The 19,609-nt window shown below is 44.7% G+C and overlaps 1 protein-coding gene across 1 annotated transcript in view; it reads left to right on the top strand.

Moving 5' to 3' along the window:
• Positions 1-19,609, top strand: part of LOC310779574 (phospholipid-transporting ATPase ABCA1) — a gene marked incomplete at both ends in the record, with an annotated part of 271,956 nt that overhangs the window by 236,268 nt on the left and 16,079 nt on the right. The window contains one exon of the mRNA XM_083640100.1: positions 13,347-13,590. Within this exon, the coding sequence (XP_083496226.1) occupies positions 13,347-13,590 (244 nt within the window). The remainder of the gene's footprint in view (positions 1-13,346; positions 13,591-19,609) is intronic.

Below are 19,609 nucleotides of genomic sequence, written 5' to 3'. Positions count from 1 at the left end.
CTACTGGTCCTCCAACACCGCTTCCAGCAGCATGTTCTCCAATTCAAGGACTAACCACAGTCAGACCTGTTTAGCTTCCCTCAGCAAGCCAGCAATTTAAAGAATGAAAAAGAATGAAATCTTCAAAGCCTCCTCAATTGAGATGAAGGGAACCAGAGCCTACCGAAAGCTCCCCCTGAGTCATTATGTTATTTTCTCATAACGTCAATGATTTTATTAATTTGATATTCAAGGACGATATATTGCTTGGACCCATTCACAGTATACTGTTATACTGTGAAAATATTATGATCCGAGTTATCCAAAGAAGGAAAGAAGAAATCTGAACATGGTATGGTCTACATCAGTGATACTCAACTTGCGGCACGGGGGCCAGATGCGGCCCGCAACATGATGCAGAGTGGCCCCCCAACCATTTTCTAATAATTTCACGTTAATTTTGAAATAAAGTTTGACTGAGCTCCAGCTAAATTGTCAAATACCGCCGTCTGCTCGCTACCCAGGCACTTATGTACTGTATGTACTACCTAACTAACTAATATGTACTATGTATTAACCTAACTAACTTAATCTAACTACCGGTAACTATCCGGTGTGCACAACATTGTCAGACTAAACTCCGGGTGACACCCCAAAAACCTACAATCCGCTACAGAAAAATGTATATTGTTTGTTTATTAACTAATTGGCCCCTGGCCTCCTATCATTTCACGAAAGTGGTCCCCGGGCAAAGCAAGTTGAGTTATCCCTGGTCTACATGGATGTGTTAGTTATCGGGACCTTGATATACTTTTCTCTTAGATGTGATGCTTGACGGAGCCTATAGGTGACAATACAAAGCAAACAAACACTAATTCAATATATTGCACAATATGCAGTACCAGGGGAACCCCACACATCAACTCCACTGTATTCTTATGACTATTACATGCCATGGCTATTTTCAAAAAAATAAAGGCACTAGCATTTTTATCTTATTTGAATTGTTCAAAGACCATATAATCAAAGGGAGTGTCACTCTATGCACTGTATCCTTTCAAAGCTCTGTCTCCATGACAGAATGGATGGCCAATTTTGCTCGCTAGCATGTATCTTGTCTTAATTAACCCACTGTCGAAGGCATATATATATACTAGGGATCTCTCGCGCGCTACGCTGCATGGCCTCGCCCGTCCTGCAGCTCACTGAGCTGCCCTGCAGTTCGCCAAGCTGGCCCTGCACCTCGCATTCGCAGCTCGGCCACTGCGTGGCCTTGCCCGCAACTCTGCTGCTGTGTGGCCAATGAGACCAGCATCACTGATGTCAGATTTATGACATCACTGATGGTGTCATCAGTGGGATTTATGACATCACTGATGATGTCACAGTGGGATTTATGACATCACTGGGATTTATGAAATCACTGATGATGTCACAGTGGGATTTATGACATCACGTATGATGTCCCAGTGGTATTTATGACATCACAGTGGGACAATCACAGTGGGACAGAGAAACAAACAAACAAACAAACAAACAGATAGAGCCCCAGCTCCCATTTATATACTGATGATGATTGGGATACTAAGCTAAAGTTAGTCTTTTTTTAAACATCCACAGTTTATTATTGAGTTCACCTCCTCCATCACCATCTGGTATGCTGCTGCTACTCTCAAGGACATCAGCAGACTGCAGCGTATCATCCGCTGTGCTGAAAAGGTGATCGGATGCAACCTGCCATCCCTTCAGGACCTGCACACTGCCAGGATGCTCAAGCGGTCTGGTAAAACCATGGCCCATCCACATTGGATATTTGACTTTTTATCTTTTATATTTTTTGTCTCCTGACTAATCTCCTGATGTGACTGTACTTACACCAAGTCAAATTCCTTGTAAGTAATCTGATTACCTACTGTTGCAATAAAAGTGATTCTAATTTTCATGGAACGGTCAATATGAGGCAACGATGCAGACCATCTTTTGAGTGTAGGTATTTCCTGCTAGCACCGCATGGCCCCTGTGTTACATTGCTGGCGTGCTGGGGAGGCTAAGCAGATCTGCCTGTAGTCTCGACGCCAGACCCATGAGAGTTCTTACGCTGATACACTACGTTACTGCATGCTGCAGAGCTCTCTCTGGGTCTGATACACTACGTTACTGCATGCTGCAGAGCTCTCTCTGGGTCTCGGACACTTTCCCTCAGAGGGCTGGTTATGCCAGTGATGGCTTCAGTCCTCTCCAATCAGTAACGACTTTGCGATCAGACAACACGGGAGGTGCAGCCCATTTGCTCTCTCATCGGTGCTACGACCTGTCACTCATTCAATTTCAACCCGCCTTCAAAACCAGCAGTGGCTGTTAACTGGCACAGACTCACTTATGTAGTATGCGGAGCGCAGCGATTCAACGTAATATTTGAGTCTGGGGAGAGTCTGCCTGTGGTCAGTCCTGGGATGGGAGACCATCTGGTGCTGGAGGTGGTGTTGGAGGACCAGTCAGTAGGAGGCCCTCTGGTCTCATGAATAATCTCCCCAATGCCCCAGTGCAGAGACAGGGGGACTCTGTCCTGTGTGAGTGAGCACCGTCCGTCAGATGAGACATTAAACCGATCGGGTCCTGACTCTCTGTGTGGTCAATAAAGAGCCCATCGACACTCTTCGCAAGAGTATTAGTGTAACCCCCGGTGCCCTGGCTAAACGACCAAACAGGCCTTCCTTCCATCACGGCCACCTAATCATCCCTCGTTATCTAATTGGCACTTTCAGTCCTCAACTCTCCACCATGATAGCTGATGTGTGGTGAGCGTTCTGACGCAAACTGGCTGCTGTGCATCACCCAGGTGGATGCTACACATTGGTGGTGGATGACGGGGGAAAAACACTGTGGCTATTAGTGTTTGGTGGAGGAGTGGAGGTTATTATTATGAATAATAATAATAATAATAATAATAATAATAATAATATTAATATTATTATTATAGGTAATAATAATAATAATAATAATGCTAAAACAATGTTACCAGCCAAAAAGTCCAACTTAGGCTTAGTGTCCCAATTGTATTCCCATTACCTTTCCTCGTCACATTTGTTTCTCTCCAGACCCATAAATTCCACGTCTAACACCTCTGTCCTAATGCACAGCCTTAATAGCCTTTGTACATGTCTCTTAATGCATTTGTTGAGGTCTCCATCTCTCATAGCAGCCTGACCTTAACTCTTAGCACTTGAGCACGCTCTGATATTCAGCTGACATTTCCCAAGGCCAACGCTGATGCCCCGCCCCCGAGCCCTGCATGTAACAGCCAGTCTGATCCATTACGTTAGGTACAGTCTGCTGACATTATTACCACTCTATTGTGTGATCTTGCAAGAGGAAGGACATCCTACACACACATGCACGCACGTGCACACACACACACACACGCACGCACGCACGTGCACACGCACGCACGTGCACACACACGCACGTGCACACACATGCTCGCACGACAGGAATATGGGGTGGCAATCTGGGGTTGGGGAGAAAGATCAATACACCTGGGATGAGGGGCGGAGCGCACCATTTTTCAAGTTGTGCGGGGGGGATTAGGGGAAGGTCGGTAACAGCAAGGAGGGGGCAACGGTGTCAAGGGTATTTCCCATCAACGCCACTGATGTCATATCATTGGCGAGGCTTTTAGATCACTGCGGGGAGAGAGAGCGGCTAGATGCTAGTTAGGAGACGGGGATGAAAAAGACAAGAGATTTGAGTAGAGAAGGGAGAGTGATGGAGCAGCCAGGACCCTCCCAGATGTTAGGGTAATTGACAGATCCTCTGTGTCAATTACATCCTCTCCTTTGGGGGGGGAGGGGGCAGGGTGGTGTAAGTAATTGATGAAGCACACAGGAGCCATGGGATAGGTCAAAACCATGGATGGAAGGGGGGGGGGAGAGACGAAACAAGCAAGGGAGGGGGACAGGAAGGTTAGCATATGTCCCACTTCACTCGACATGCTATCAGGTAAAGGGAATCGCTCACTTCACAAGATAATGTGTGAAAGGGAGCCAGATAAGCGCGACGTCGACACAGATTTTCGCCGTGCTTATTTTAAGATGTCACACGGGCAATTTACGTGGCGCCGAAATACTATCGCTCAGTTCTCGCTACACAGTGAATAATTTCTAATTAAGCGCCCCTATCTCGGCAGCGCTGGGTGTAATTAATGTTTCATGAGGTGGGACCCTGTTAATGACTGAAAAGGCAATTAAGGACTGTCTTCTCTGTTTTCTTTTCTCCTCACTATCCCGCCACATGTTTGTGCTGCCACGTTGCCCCCCCCCTCCTCCCACCAATGGTTTAGCTCCATCATTTAAAAGTGACTCTGTGAGCTTCATCAATCCTTTGTTATTTTCTGCAATAATTTCCAAGCTTTGACTTTCTTAAACATCATAAGAGAAGCATTAAATTCAAATAAATTCAAAGAAATGCTCACTAATAAACAAATGTGTGCACAGGATTTGAGAGAAATAAGCTTTTTGTGGAGAAATGATGGTCTATATTTAATTTTACCTCATGAAACATGGGACATGGGACCGCATGTATATGTTTTGTTTAGTAGAGTTATAAAACTATATCTTTATAGTCACATTCCTTGCACTTTGTTTCCATATCTGAGTCCACAATGTGGGACTGGAGGGGCCGATGCGGCGTCTCACAAACGCCCGAGCTGTCGCCAATTTGGCGATTGGGGTAGCGCTCCGTCAGGCGGCGGGGGGTGGAGCAGTGGGCGGCAGGCGCGGCGCTGGAGGCAGCTGCTCTACGTCATTTTCACGCGGCGGCAGCGGCTGACCTGCAAAGCCAGGGGGTGCCGTTTCTTTCCCCCGGGGCCCCAACTAGCCTCACCTCTCCATCTCTTCCTCATCACAACCCTCTGAAAGGAGTGGCGAATCTCGCACATTCTGACCTCCCACTGCTCCTATGTAATACACGCTCACCCTGCCCACATCCCTCTCTCCTCACCACTCACCCCCTCCACCCCCACCTTCCTCCACCACCCCTCTCCTCCTCCAAAAACCTCTCACCACATTACCCTTATTTACCCCCCCCCCCCCCCCCCTCTTCTCCGTCCTCTCCGGTGGCTTCCAACCGCAGCCATCCAAGTGCTTGTTAGTGCTGCCCCCTTTAGGTCAGTGCTGACCCTGTCTTTATTCCTGAGATGCCCTTCTGCTACTTTAACAACCCTCCCTCTGTATATCAATCAACCCCCAATGAGCCAAAATAGCCCATTCAAACCCACATATATAGAGATAGCGAGAGAGACGGACGAGACTCTTAATGCGATTTGAGCGCCGAGGCAGGACGGTAGGGGGGCGGCCATTTTAAGACGCTCCTTCATTATCTTCCGTCCTGGCTGTTAAAACCATCCTCCTTACCTGTCCTGATATTGGGCACTTCAAATCAATCAAGGGGCTTTATGAAAGTGTGGTGAGGAAGGGGGAAAAATAAAGCAGTACAAGTGGCTGTAAATAGTCGTTTAGTATCGCGACGCGCTGCCATGAAGGCTCCCAGCTGCTAAGTCAAGCCGAATGAAGTGGAGGGAAGCAATAAAAGCATCTTCAAAACCTCCCCCTATAATCTTGTCAGTTAGGAAGGACGCGCACACTATATATAGACGATGCAGGATTTTTCCCCCACTGATTGATATCATTCATATCGCGCCTCATAGAGTACCGGCAGTGAGTACAAACTACAGCCTCCGTCTTATTTTCTCCTTGCTTGAAGTACGGCACAATATAAAAGTGCCTTTAATGCATTAAGGTAATGCGCTGTGGGCGCAGGAGGAGTTTTTTTTTTACAAGAGTATGGCGTCTAAAAGTTTGGATCAATCCAGTGAAGTTGACGTTGAGGAAGTCCAATAAACTCCTTCCCGCTCAGTCAGCGTCGACGCCGAAGGTGTGCCGTTAACGGGATAGTTTGAAGGCTTTTAAGATCGAGATGGATGGGGAAATAATGCTCTTTACAGTTTACAGTGCATCAGCGATGTGGCTGTAATTAATAACACGAGGACACCCGACACACACAGATGGCGCGCCGTGCGTGTGCGTGTACGTGTACATATCTGCCAGCTATATACCCTTTACAGAAAATGCATGTCTACCAACACTTGAGAGTACCAGCGAGGCAAGCATGTACTGTAGATCCCTATAGATCTGCTGGAGTTAATTAGGGACTGTAAGGTTTTTCTTCGGCGCTTGTTGAACTGTGCATGTTTGAAAACCCTGGGGTAGTCACCTTTTGTAGGACATCATAGTCAAGGAACGTAAATATGTAACATCTTTTCCAGTGTCGAAAAACATACATTAAATGATTTTAATTCAATGGCATTTTGAGCACCTCCCTACATTGTGCAGCTGTTTGTTTCTGCACACAAATTGCACATTGAATAAAACATTCCAACAACTCTCCATCCATCCATCCACCCCTCCATCCATCCATCCATCTATCTATCTATCTATCTATCTATCTATCTATCTATCTATCTATCTATCTATCTGTCTATCTATCTATCTATCTATCTATCTATCTATCTATCTATCTACAGTATCTGTCTATCTATCTATTTATCTATCTATCTGTCTATCTGTCTATCTATCTATTTATTTATCTATCTATCTATCTATCTATCTATCTATCTATCTATCTATCTATTTATTTTATTTATTTAACTATCGATCCATCTACAGTATCTATCTATCTACAATATCTATCTATCTGTCTGTCTGTCTGTCTGTCTGTCTGTCTGTCTGTCTGTCTGTCTATCTATCCCTCCCTCCCACTCTGCACTCCCATTGCCTGTGGCCTCCTGGCCAGAACCCTGCTGGCTACTCCTCGAGTGACCCGAGGAAGCGTTCTGGATTACTTCCGCCCCGATCAAAGCGTCCGACCACCAGAACCACCCCCTTCCCCCTCACCCCCCTTCCCCGCCCTCGGGACAGCGAGGGTGACCTTTCTCGACTCCCTCAGATGAAGGAAGGCGGCGCGGGCATTCTTTTCCGCCTGTCGTGCCCTTATCTATCTATGTGTGGCCGTGGCTGTTTGTTTTAAATGACATGGAAGGAGGACTCTCCAGCAGACCGCAGTGGAGGAGACGATGGAAGGAGGACTCTCCAGCAGACCGCAGTGGAGGAGACGATGGAAGGAGGACTCTCCAGCAGACCGCGGTGGAGGAGACGATGGAAGGAGGACTCTCCAGCAGACCGCGGTGGAGGAGACGATCAAGGCAGAATAATGAAAATGAGAAGACAAGGACGATGCCGTGTTGATTTAGCCGTATCATACGTCTACTGTAAAAGGATTAGTTGCGAGGATGACGTGATGCAATCGTGACTGTAAACCTAGTCACTTTTATTCTTTTTGCTCCAACCTCGAGATGCAATGCTCTTGCTTTAGTACGATCAGGCACCTGTCAAAAGTGGAAGGTTAATGAATTGTTACAAGCTTGCAATTATGCCATACAGGGCAGCTAAGCCGGCTCTATTCAAAGATACCCCAAAGCATTTCCCCAACTTCCAGCGGCGGAGTTTGTTTGAGTAGTTGGAGACAGACTGTATCAAAGATGAAAGAGCGGGTTTTGTCACAAATACAGAGGCAGGATAAATATGATGAATATGAAAGAAAGCTATGCCCCCCCGCTGTGCCGCCGCCTCAAGTGGCTGTGTAGCGGCAGAAAGATTGACGGCGAGAGAGAATGAGAGGAAGCTAATTGATAAAGCCCTTTTACCGTCACTGACAAGTAGCATTTCATTACCCGTGTACGCCCCAAACCCTTTCACCACAATACTTCCTGGCGTTATTGGATTTTTGTAAAAAAAAAAAAAACATTTTTGCATCTTAGCCGAGCTTGGCAGCCACAGTAAGGAGGGGATTATTGTCCTAGTCTTGATTGGATGATGAATTGAGCATGATGTCTGGGGATGGTTGTGATGTCATGGTTGTGGTGTCTGCTGCTTACAGATGGGTAGTGCATTTGTATAAAAGGCGCCAAAAGAATTGTGGCCATACATAATGATGATATAATGATGAATAAGATGTCTGCCGTACTGCGGAAGTGGTTACATTTGTCTTTTCAATGCAGCATTTTTGCAATCTGATCCAGCAGAATGGAACACCGCCCAGGGCACATTGATGCGTCCACACTTGAGACTTGCATGTAAATTCTGCGTCTGCATCCTGAGATCAGATTTGATGTTCCCACGCAATATTAAAGTCACCCTCCCTTCTCTCATTCCCTCACTCTGTGCAAGTTATTTTCTCCACATCTGCGGTGTTGCTAAAAAATGGGGGCCTGCAGCAGACTTGCGTTGTTGAGGAGAGAGCAGTGGAGACGGGCGCTTTACGGAGGCACCGTGTCCCTCAGTGACGGCTGTGCATCGGGTAATGTGCGCCCGAGAACGCAGCCGGCACTGCTGAGTTATGCCACTGGGTCTTGTCCGATATTCTGCGCAGCTACAGAAGTTCTGTATGTAAAATAACTTTTATGCTTCTCTGTTCCATCATGCTACATGGCAGTGGTCCACGTGTTTGTTTTAAGACAAACAAAATGGTAGTTCACGAGGTGGTGGAGGTCCTTCACTTTGCGTAGATGTTACATTTGCTTCCCCGAGAGAGAATGGCTCCATGACTTGAAGAGAAAAGGCTCCCCACCGTCTTCCCAAATGAAGATGCCAGGGATTTTCTACAACAGGAAAAGCTTATAGACCTGCCTAGGGTCGGGGGGGGCGCCCCGGTCGTTCACCAGAGCGTGCACCGCAAAGGCTTAGTCCTTCCCGCGGCCAGCCCAGGCTCGAATCCAACCTGTGGTCCTTTGCCGCATGTCATCCCCTCTCCCTCTCTACCTTTCTTGTCTGCATAGTTTTGTATCCAATTAAGGCCAAATGCCAAGAAAAGAAAAGGAAAGAAAAGAAAAGAAAGAAAGAGCCCTTAGATGGTTAGGAAGGCTGTTCCACAAGCATGTTGCAGCCTAGCAGAAGACCCGATCTGTTTTTGAGGTAGATCTGAGAGTATGGAGGGAGATTTGTGGGGAGGGAGGTGCATGGCTGTTAATGCATCGAGTAGCAGGACTTTGTAGTCGACCCTGAAGGAGACAGCGAGACAATGAAAACACAGTTGGTTGTTATGTAGTCGTGTTTTCGCAAATTCATCAGCATCCTGGTAGCGCTGTTCTGAATATATTGGAGATTCTGGATGCTCCTGCCAGGGATCCCAGTGAAGAGTGCAGTGTGGTAGTCCAGTCTTGAGGAGATACTGTAAAAGCATGGACAAGCTTCTCTGCATCTGACACGGTTCGAGTGGGGCAGGGTTTGGAGATGTTTTTTGAGATGGTATTGCACAAATGTTGTATATGGTTGTGAAAAGTCAGGTGAGGGTCAAATCTAACACCCACACTACTAGTGACTGAGAAGGAGAGGGGAGTGTTCAGACTAGAAACCACAATGCTTTAAAATCCATTTAAGGATATTAAACAGCCGTACACAATGAAAATGTACTTATGAATATAGCAAATTAACCAAGTAGCCCATGGGCCTTGTGAAAGCGCAAGCCCTATAATTTCACTGCTCATTATACTCCTTATATGCCCATTTTCATAAGCTAATATGAATGATATACTCACACATTGTCCGTTGTTACGATAACAATCCCAAAGCCTGAATGGTAATGAAAACAGCTTTACAAACAAGGCCAATTGCAATGCTACTGTACTGTTGTGTCAAACTATTTGTCATTTTAGTTGGAGATGAATTAACATTAGATAACGTTAGCTAGTTAGGCTAGCTACCTGTGCCGTCACCAAGGTGCTTTGCCACATGCAAAACTACACATGTCTAGAGAATTGTGGGTAACACTTTCTATGAAGGCCATGTCTATAATGCATTATGAGCACATTCCTAAGACATTATAATGCATTTATAAATGTTTATAATCGTGCATGACAACGTATAACAACGTGTATGAAGTATTTCAAGTGGTGGACATGATGTATTATAAGTTCGGCATTCATAATTCTTTACACCTCCAAAGTGACAGTGTTTGAAAGAACAATCTTTTTTGTTTCACACTTTAGAGTACTTACAACCTCCTAACGGTGTTATAGTATCATACAATTGCTAATAACCTTAGAGTGCTGTCACTTTACTTACAGTAAAGCTCACAAAGTCATGCTATAGCATGTTATTGATGTTTATTATACTGTAATAGTACATTATGTCCACCACTTATAATACATTATAAGTTGCCATGCATGATTCTAAACATGTATAATGAGTTGTATAAAGCCTTATAAATGCATTACATTATAATGTACCAGCTCAGTGGCCTTGTGGTTTGAGTGTACACACTGAGACTGGGAGGTTGTGAGTTCGATCCCCGGCCGAGTCATACCAAAGACTATAAAAATGGGACCCATTTGCCTCCCTGCTTGGCACTCAGCATCAAAGGGTTGGAATTGGGGGGTTAGATCACCATATGATTCCCGAGCGCGGCAGCTCACCTCTCCCCCAGGGGATGGGTCAAATGCGGAGAACAAATTTCGCACACTCAGGTGTGTGACAATCAGTGGGACTTTACCTTTACCTTTAATGTCTTACGAATGTGTTCATAATGCGTTATAGACATGACCTTCATACAAAGTGTTACCAAATTGTTGATTCATTGTCTGTAGCGAGTGTTGAGTTCATCACAAATGTTACATATTATTTCCTAGTGAATGCCAGCAATAATCCATGCATAGCCTACACCCCAAAATAACAAGCCTCTTTGGTACCCAAGCTAGGAAACTTTTGAAGCGAACAGTCCTCACCTTCTTTATCTTGGCTCCTAGCAGCAGCCTGTTCTCCAGCTTCTTCCCCACCTTTATCCTCCCACTGGGGATACTTCCTTCCGTGGCATTCCTCTATGTTGTTTTGACTTGTTTTTTTCCCCTTCCCTTTGGCATTGCAGCCAAGTTTGTGTGTAATCCTCCGGTGTCAGCAGAACTCCATGACTTGCTCTTCTCTATCCTTTGCCAGGACCCGTTGGGAATTTCTTGCGGCGGGAATTAGCCAGGAGACAGAGGTCATGGTCATGTCAAGATGTGGTGTTGCTCAACGGAGCGAAACGCAAGCAAAAAAAAAAAAAAAAGAGCGGCGAGCGTTCAGACCTGCCAGTTAATGCACCCTGGCATGATCGGAAAATAAAAGTCACGATTGGGAAAGGCAACCGCCGGACTCTGTTGCAGCATGAGAATGAGTTCTAAATAGGCACCTCCGAATACGATCTGTGACGAAGCACACTTACACAAATTGTGCAGATGAACTGAAATTTGGACTCTTTCTTGAGGCGCTGCGTCTTCTCAACTTCACGCACTCGTCTTGTAACTAAGGGGACGTCGGCACCCAGGGGGCCCATTCATTCTGCTTCTCAGCACAGCTCCAGCCTTACATCCTTTCTCACTCCCGATGGGATAGTGGAGGCCTGCAGTTTATTCACCATATCTCTAATTGCTACTATGGGAGCCTCTGACTCTCCTTGCATGTAACTCTGCGCTGGCCCACAATGGGCATTTCCATGAGTAAATCTAACATTAGGGAATTAATTAGGCAGAAAGCAGCGGGTCATAAGAGTGCTAACGACAAAATAACAAGGCAAGGCAGTCGTATTTGGTGCTCACTAGACGTAGCATACAACCAGGAAGATGCAGATTGCTAATTAGCTCGAGAGCTTAGCTATGGCCCATTTCAGCACTGACAACAGTACTTTATGTCCAGGATATGCTTCATGCTGTACAGTTATGTCAGTTGGGTACGCTGTTGGGCACATTTTTTTAAACTCTGGCTGTTCAGTGTGACTAACTTCCCGGCCAGAAAGCAAGAAGCACTGCACTCGATAAGAACCACTCATCAAATACTGCAAGTAATTAATGTGGCGATTGTCACAGATTTTTTTTTTTTTTTTTTAGTTTTGTTTTGCACAATTTTGGAAGAAGAGGCCCTTTTCATGTTCACATAACGATTCTGCAGTTACTCGGGGCACCTCGTGACGCGTGTACAAGTGTAGACTTATTCCGCTTGTCCTATTATCTTAACATCATGCAATTATGATGTGAAATCATGATGTTCCGCTAATAACGGGCCACATCCTGGACATGTTGTAGCACAGCTCAGTGGGAGATGAGGTGAAAGGAGGTCTTTGGGCAGCAGCTAGCAGGTTTGTCATGCCGGTGGAGTCGCGCTGCTCTTGCTTTCCTATGCTTTGTGACTCACCCGCTCCACCAGCTCACCGCACCTGGGATCCTTAAGGTGGCTGGGGAAATCAAGCTCAATTATACATTCTCCTGCCTCTCCTATTTGCTCCCCCTCTTTTCTCTTTCTCTTCAATAGACCCTTTTCACGCGGGCCATTTTGTGTCGAAAAGGCAGAATAAACACAGGTGCAAGCAAAACACTAATGCGGGTTTGCAAATTCCAATCATGGAAGTTGGAAACCCTCGTTAGTGTTTACCCTGCCTTCTCGACACAAAATGGCCCCCGTGAGAAGGGTCTATACAGCGCCCTGTGTTATGTAGGCTCATGCCGGCACTATGCACGAGCACATGGCAGCCAGGACGAGCTGGAAGTGCTTTATGTACTGTAGGTAGTCAGCGCTGTGCACTTTGAGGAACATGATGAAGATGGACAACGGGGGGAAATGGTAACAAAGTACTCTGAGAAGTGAGCGCACGTCACTCCGGTATTACTACATTGTCCTGGCTCCCACTCCCCGTGTCCTTTAGAATCGATTTGAAAGTGATTTTACGAGTATACAAAGCTCTTAATGGCTTAGGATCAGCCTACATTACAGAATCCCTGCTGCGCTGTATTCGTTTAAGAGCCCCGAGGTCTTCTACTGCTGCTTTGTTAGAAGTACAAAACCCCACTCAGAAGAAGAGTGGAGATGCATGCTCCTAAACTGTGGAACACCCAGCCACAGAATGTTAGAGGTGGGCTCTGTAAGCATTTTCAAGCAATTGCTAAAACCCCTCTTTTCAAACTCATTTTAACAGTTTAATTTGATTGTGTTCTTTTAATGTGATTCACTTTTTTGTATTCATTTTTGCTTATTCTTATATGTTTATATATTCCGTATATCTTATATATTTATATATACAGTACTGTATATATAAATATATATAAGTGGATTGATTGTTGTATCACTCCTTATGGCCAAAGAAACACACTACTTTTGAATTTCATATCTTTTCTACGTGCGTGTGTATGCAAGTGTGTGTAGTGCATGTGACCATATGTATGCCTATACTGTCCTTGCTGTCACATCTCTTTGATACGCTTGACGCTGAGCTGTGATTGGCTGTTGCAGGTTCGGTGACGGCTACACGGTGATCGTGAGAGTTGGCGGCTCTCCTCCCGCCTTGGCGCCGGTGGAAGACTTTGTCCAGCAGTCCTTCCCAGGCAGCGTCCTAAAGGAGAAGCACCACAACACACTGCAATATCAGCTGCCATACACACAAGGGGCTTTGGCCAGCATCTTCAGCCAGTTCACCAGCCAGCAGCAGAGGCTAGGACTGGAGGACTACTCCGTGTCCCAGACCACTCTGGACCAGGTAAGGCGTTCAGATTGGACACTAGCACTAGCGCTGTTCCCCCGTGGAACCATACTGAGCATAACATTCATCTTTGCTACTTTGTGTCTGAACATTTGATTTGATTTGATTTGATTTATTTCTGGGTAAAAAAAACAAATACAAAACATCACAGGATGCAGGTATTGCCCAAAGGATAGCACATCAAAGTATTTACACACTTGTTTCCAATGTGGTCATTGGTGTCAAGACAGTACATCGAATGACATACAGTAGTACATGCATCTGAACCATGAAGCATTTCATTGTTGATTCCTCATTGATGTGAGGAAATTGCACGAACAAACGAAAGTGTTATGAGTTAATTTGTTATAAAAACACCTTGTGTGCCTAGATCTACATGTAAGTCAAAGCGCATACTAAAACACAACAGAATGAGCAAAGGAGACAAAAACACATGGCAAATGTTGAGATGAAAAGGACATTTCTGGTTCCCCATGGTTATTGCAAATCTGAACTGTGCAAATGGAATGACTCAGTCCAATTACATTTGAAAGGCACAGACCAGTTGACGACACATTTCCCTTGATCTATATGTGGCATTTTCAATTTTCAGTTCTGGAAGCCCTTTGGGATCCTGTGTGTTCTGTATTGTTAGACAGATAAGGCTTGTGCAGTCATTTCTGTGGTAATGCTTGTTAGGACACAATAGGCCCGTGGTACTGACTTTGTGACTTGGGCTTCAGTTCGGGAGACCAGAACTTGGCCCGTATTTTTCTCCAGCTCAATTTAAGAGGGATCATTAGGTCCTCAATCAGTGCATTCAGCTTTTTTCTTTTAGTGCTCACAGTTACAAAAGTCTGCACAGTCCAGGATCAGATTGAATGAATTATTGGTGCCTGCACAGTAAAGATCTGCTGTCTGACTGACCAATGAGGCCCGGCACCGCACATCTGTGGCCGAGATAGTTCAGCAGCCGGGTCTCGGTATCGATCCACAATCTAGGCCGAGGCCTTTATGCGTCACTCCCCTAGCCAAGGCATCTGTTTAAATTTCAGACTAAATGTAGTGGCTAGAACCCCTGGTGGGTGAGATAAAGTGTGCATGTTGTGGACTGTGCATCACCTTGTCTTTTCCAAATGGCCCTGGGGACCTGATGCAATCAGGCCCTCTGAGGTCAGTCTGACTATGCCTGGTCCCACATGCCCACCATTAGCTCAGCAGCAGATGACCGCGAGGTGAGGACGCCCTCTGAGGGGGTCCGGAAAGGTCATTGGTCCGGTCCACTCCTCCGTGGGGAGGAAAGAGCCTTGGATAAAAATCTACCACTTATTCTCTAGACAGAGATAAGTGGAAGTGTGTGTGTGTGTGTGTGCGTGTGTGTGTGTGTGTGTGTGTGTGTGTGTGTGTGTGTGTGTGTGTGTGTGTGTGCCTACGCATTCACGTGTGCTTATCTGCGCATTCATCTGTCATCTGTGAACCCAACTGCAAAAACTGTAGTTTTCTTTGTCTTATTTCAATTCAAAGTGATCATATAATAGTATGTGAGTCTTAAAGGGCGCCACTTTGCCGATTTTCCGCCACCTTGGTATCATTACAACGATACAACGATTACAATTGATGAAACTCTGCTGGCAAAATGAACGAGGAGCTCTCGGTGCAGGCGACGTGGAGGGAAGGTAAACACATGATGATACATGTGTTCACATTATGATACAAAGCTGTTTGAAAATGGGGGAAATCTTGCTTTAAACATTTCAATATCTACATTTTCCCCTTGTGGAAATCTCCAGTTCAGCAATAGAGAAAAGCATTACTTCAGTGAAAGATGCCCTTTAGGGATTAATTACGGTAGACTCCCACAGCGACTGGAGAAAAATCGTCTGTATGTACATTCGTACATACATACATACATACATACATACAACAACATACATATACACATACATATATACATACATAAAATGTATATAAATACATACATACATACATACATACATACATACATACATATACATACATACATACATACATATACATACATACATACATGCATACATACAGTTTGCCCTTTTATGTGTTAGATATACTGTATAGTCACATGTGGTTTCTCTGATGGATGTCAGCAGATTTTCAGCAGAACCCTGATTCTGCTTCACAGAGCTCCAGTGAAGTGGAACAAATCTCTCACCCAATGACTGACAACTTTCACATGTTCTGGCTGACTTGGGTGTCAAGTCAGTAATCAAGCCAACATTGTTTTTCTATGGTAGCTGCTACAATGTGATGATCAAATATCTCATTCATTGGTGCACGAGACACATTTGTTCTTGTCATGTCAGAAAGACAGACAGAAAAAGAGTCGTGCGCTCGTGTGTGTGTGTGTGTGCGTGCGTGCGTGCGTGTGTGTGTATGTATGTGTGTGTGTGTGTGTGTGTGTGTGTGTGTGTGTGTGTGTGTGTGTGTGAAAATTGAGGCCACAATACTCACCCTTAACTTGCATTATTTCTATTTTTACTTATATATAAAAGGCAGCTTGCCCCATATTGTGCAATGGTCAATATTTACCAGATCAGAGGCAGTGAATAAATCATACTTAGAGCAGGAGGTCATGGTGTTAAAACACAGAGGGGAGGACTGGAGAACCTGTGGAGACCCAGACAGTCACCTTTCAGCAGGTGATTTATAGAGAGAAGCCTTGACCTATAGTAGAAGACCTGGCTTGCACTACAATTCATATTGATCGTCGCAGCCTGCAGCTCGGCCCGTAATGCTGATGGCCGACACAGTGCAGAGGGAGCATCTGGAAGGAGCATGTGACTTCTCTAAACTGTCATTCTAAGGGACTGTGTGGCAGGGAATGTGAAGTATTTGCTTTGCTTTGTTTCTGGAGAATGTTATGGATTCAGTACATTGATTCAACCTCGTCAATACTATTCCACCAAAGCTGACCTTTAAGAAGTATAATACACAGTGTGTGTATTCCCAATTATTGTTGAAGAACCAGGACGGCATGTGTGCTGATGGAAAATGTACCAAAAAAAAGAAGGTTGCATGTGTAATGTGTATTGATCAAAAAGTGACTCAAAAACAATAACCAATATTTAGGTGTATGTAATTCACTACCACCACAGTGAATTATTGTACTGTATGTATCTTGTCAACTTTTTAGTTTTGTTATTCTCATGACTTATTAGTATGTATGTATGTGATGTAAAATACTTGAATAAAGATTCTGGAGTCAGAGGTTGGTCTCAGATGAATATATTATAACTTGCAAGCGGAGGAATACAGATTAAGGCTGGTACAATGTTTCGTCAACTGGCCCAGACAGAGGCCATCAGGGCTTAAACACAATCAAAAGAGAGGAACTGTTATCCTGGTACTGACCTCAATGACAGTTAAAGACAGACACGATCATGTAGGGTGTTCTAACAGTACAATACAGACAGATAAAGAAATGCACTTATTAAGATGTGTTCTAAGGAGTAACAGTTTCATTGCAGGTAAATACCGTACATGAGGTTACAGGATATGAGAGATTGGTGCGTCTATGAGGTCATAGATTGGGCCGGATTGAACCAGATAGATAGAGCAGGGAAACTATGCCATTTTATATTTTACTAGTGAGTTTGCTAGATAGTTAGATTGAAATTCACAACAGTATGACTGTATGTATGTATGTATGTATGTATGTATGTACGTATGTACGTACATACATGTATTTGTTACCCCTTCATCTTTATTTCATAATACTATTTCAATCGACTTGTTAACGTGTAATTTTGAAGGCCTCGTATATTGTCTGTTTTGTTTACATACATATTCGAAATAAACATGACAAACAAACAAACAAACCACCCCTCTCATCCCCTTGAGTATAATTAGTAATACTGTCACAATACAGAGAAGTACATTTTTGTATTTAGAGCAGAGATCCATCAGAAACATCTAGTGTGGTGATACTCTACTCTATCATGCTGCCAAATAATAGTCATAATGATACGGAGGGCAGCACTTTAGAAGAAAGTTGTGGATTTCCTTTGTGGTTTAATTAATTTAGGGACAATGCACATTAATGAGCATTACTGTAAATGTGCAGTGTTAGCCAGATGGCTAACTTTCAGCTGCTGTCCCTTGGAACTCCAGTTAGAATTGCCAGTGCCTCACACACACTGACAGGAGTATTAACCCTAACATACTTTGATGGTCGGAGGAAACCCACACTTAACATGGGGAGAACATGCTAACTCCACAAGAGAAGACCTGAGATGCGCCAGGGTTCGAACCTGGGACCTTCTTGCTGTGAGGCAGCAGCACTAACCACTGATCCATCCACCTGAGCCATCTTATATTATGTGCTGTATCACACTGCAGCACAATTTTTTCTATTAGTACATTAATTTTGTTCAGGAAAAATGCCTGAAAAAATTATTTTAATAACCATTGGTTTTTGCCTTGGTGCCGTACATTTTGGCCGCGATGCCCCGATAAATTAATATTTATCAAAAGCCAAAGTGGCCTTGCCCTAAAAATGACTTAATTCCAGGCCTGAATACATCTTTGTCATTGGCTTTTTTGGCTTGAGAACGTGGCTTTTTAACTTTAGTAGCTGCAGTGGGGGAAGCTTTTGTTCCAAAAGGTAGAGTAGGCTACAGGCCAGAAGGTGACTTTTGAAAGCCAGGACTCTCAGCACCTGGCAAAGTAACTGTTGAGTCATGCTATTGATCGACAACACTATCAATCCCCTGCAGATTTATTATGGGCATTTCTATGCAATGGGGCAGTAAAAACCTTACTTATTCCTCATTTTATAGTTTAAGAATATATTCATATACATAAAATCCCCCCCTCCCATGGTATTGATTTTTTCTTTATTGGTAAATGCCCGGGGAGGCTGTTGTATGAGCCCCATCAGTTTATCTCATATCCTTACTAAAGTAACAGATGAAGAGAAGTGGGATCTTCCACTTCTGAACAACCTTTGAGAGACATGATGGGAAACATGTGTGAACATGGCTGAGCGTGGACATGGGGAAGGCATGTATTTAAAAGCAGGCCTTACGTGCATTCTGCAGGGACTCCATGATACACGGCAGAGGTTAATTGGTCGATTCAATGTCCTTCCCCTCCTCTGTTCTGCCTCGACGGCCATCTAATAAACAGGCTAATGCACCCTCTGTAATGTAATTAATGCCTGTATCCATCTGTTATTAAGGAAATGCCACTCAGCAGCGCTGGTGCGTGAAGTTCAGGTTATGAATGGGTGCTGGTTGGCTAAACACACAAAGCAAGAGATGAGTAGAACACGGTTCTCAACCTTTTTTGGGCCAGTGCCCCCCCCCCCCCCCCCCCCCATCCATTATCCAGGTCCCTTACCGCCCTCCATCAAATAAAATGGAGGCTAATTGTCTTACCTGAATATTAATGTTGATTATTATGATTATAATTATGATGATTACTATTAGATCTATTATTTATATCCTACATCAGTTTCTGTGAGGATACCTGCATTTCAACAGAGCTGGTTCACTGCCGAACTAAAAAAAAGCTCAGACTGGAGAGAAAGAGGAGGCGTTCAAAAGTGGAGACAAACGGCGGTTTAAAGTGAGCAAATGCATGGTTGATAAGCTGCTAAATTCACAGCGTCTCCATCAGCAGGTCTCGGGCAATGACTCAGCCTCTGTTTGGAAAGGCTTGAGAGAGATCACGGGCTACAAAGCGTCTGCCAAACACTCCATCGATGACCCTCTTCGAGCCAGCCGCTTGAACGAGTTCTACTGCTGCTTCGACAGACAATGCAGCCCTGAGCCCATCCTCTGCTGTCTGCTACACCTCTCATATGTTCAACCAGACTACCAAAAATCTCAAATCATCCACCAGTTCCTCCCCGGACAACTCCAGCCCACCTCTTCGTGCATCCCCCCTCCCCTGACACCGCTCAGGAGAGAGACGTCATCAGGCTCTTGGAAAGACAGAAGTTATGAAAGCCAGCCGGACGTGACCTAAAGCACTGTGCTGATCAGCTGGCCTCAGTGTT

This window comes from Poromitra crassiceps (assembly GCF_964638095.1).
Source record: "Poromitra crassiceps genome assembly, chromosome: 7".
NCBI classification, from domain to species: domain Eukaryota; kingdom Metazoa; phylum Chordata; class Actinopteri; order Beryciformes; family Melamphaidae; genus Poromitra; species Poromitra crassiceps.
The sequence above is the reverse complement of the archived record's forward strand: the minus strand, read 5'-3'. Positions and strand labels throughout refer to the sequence as shown.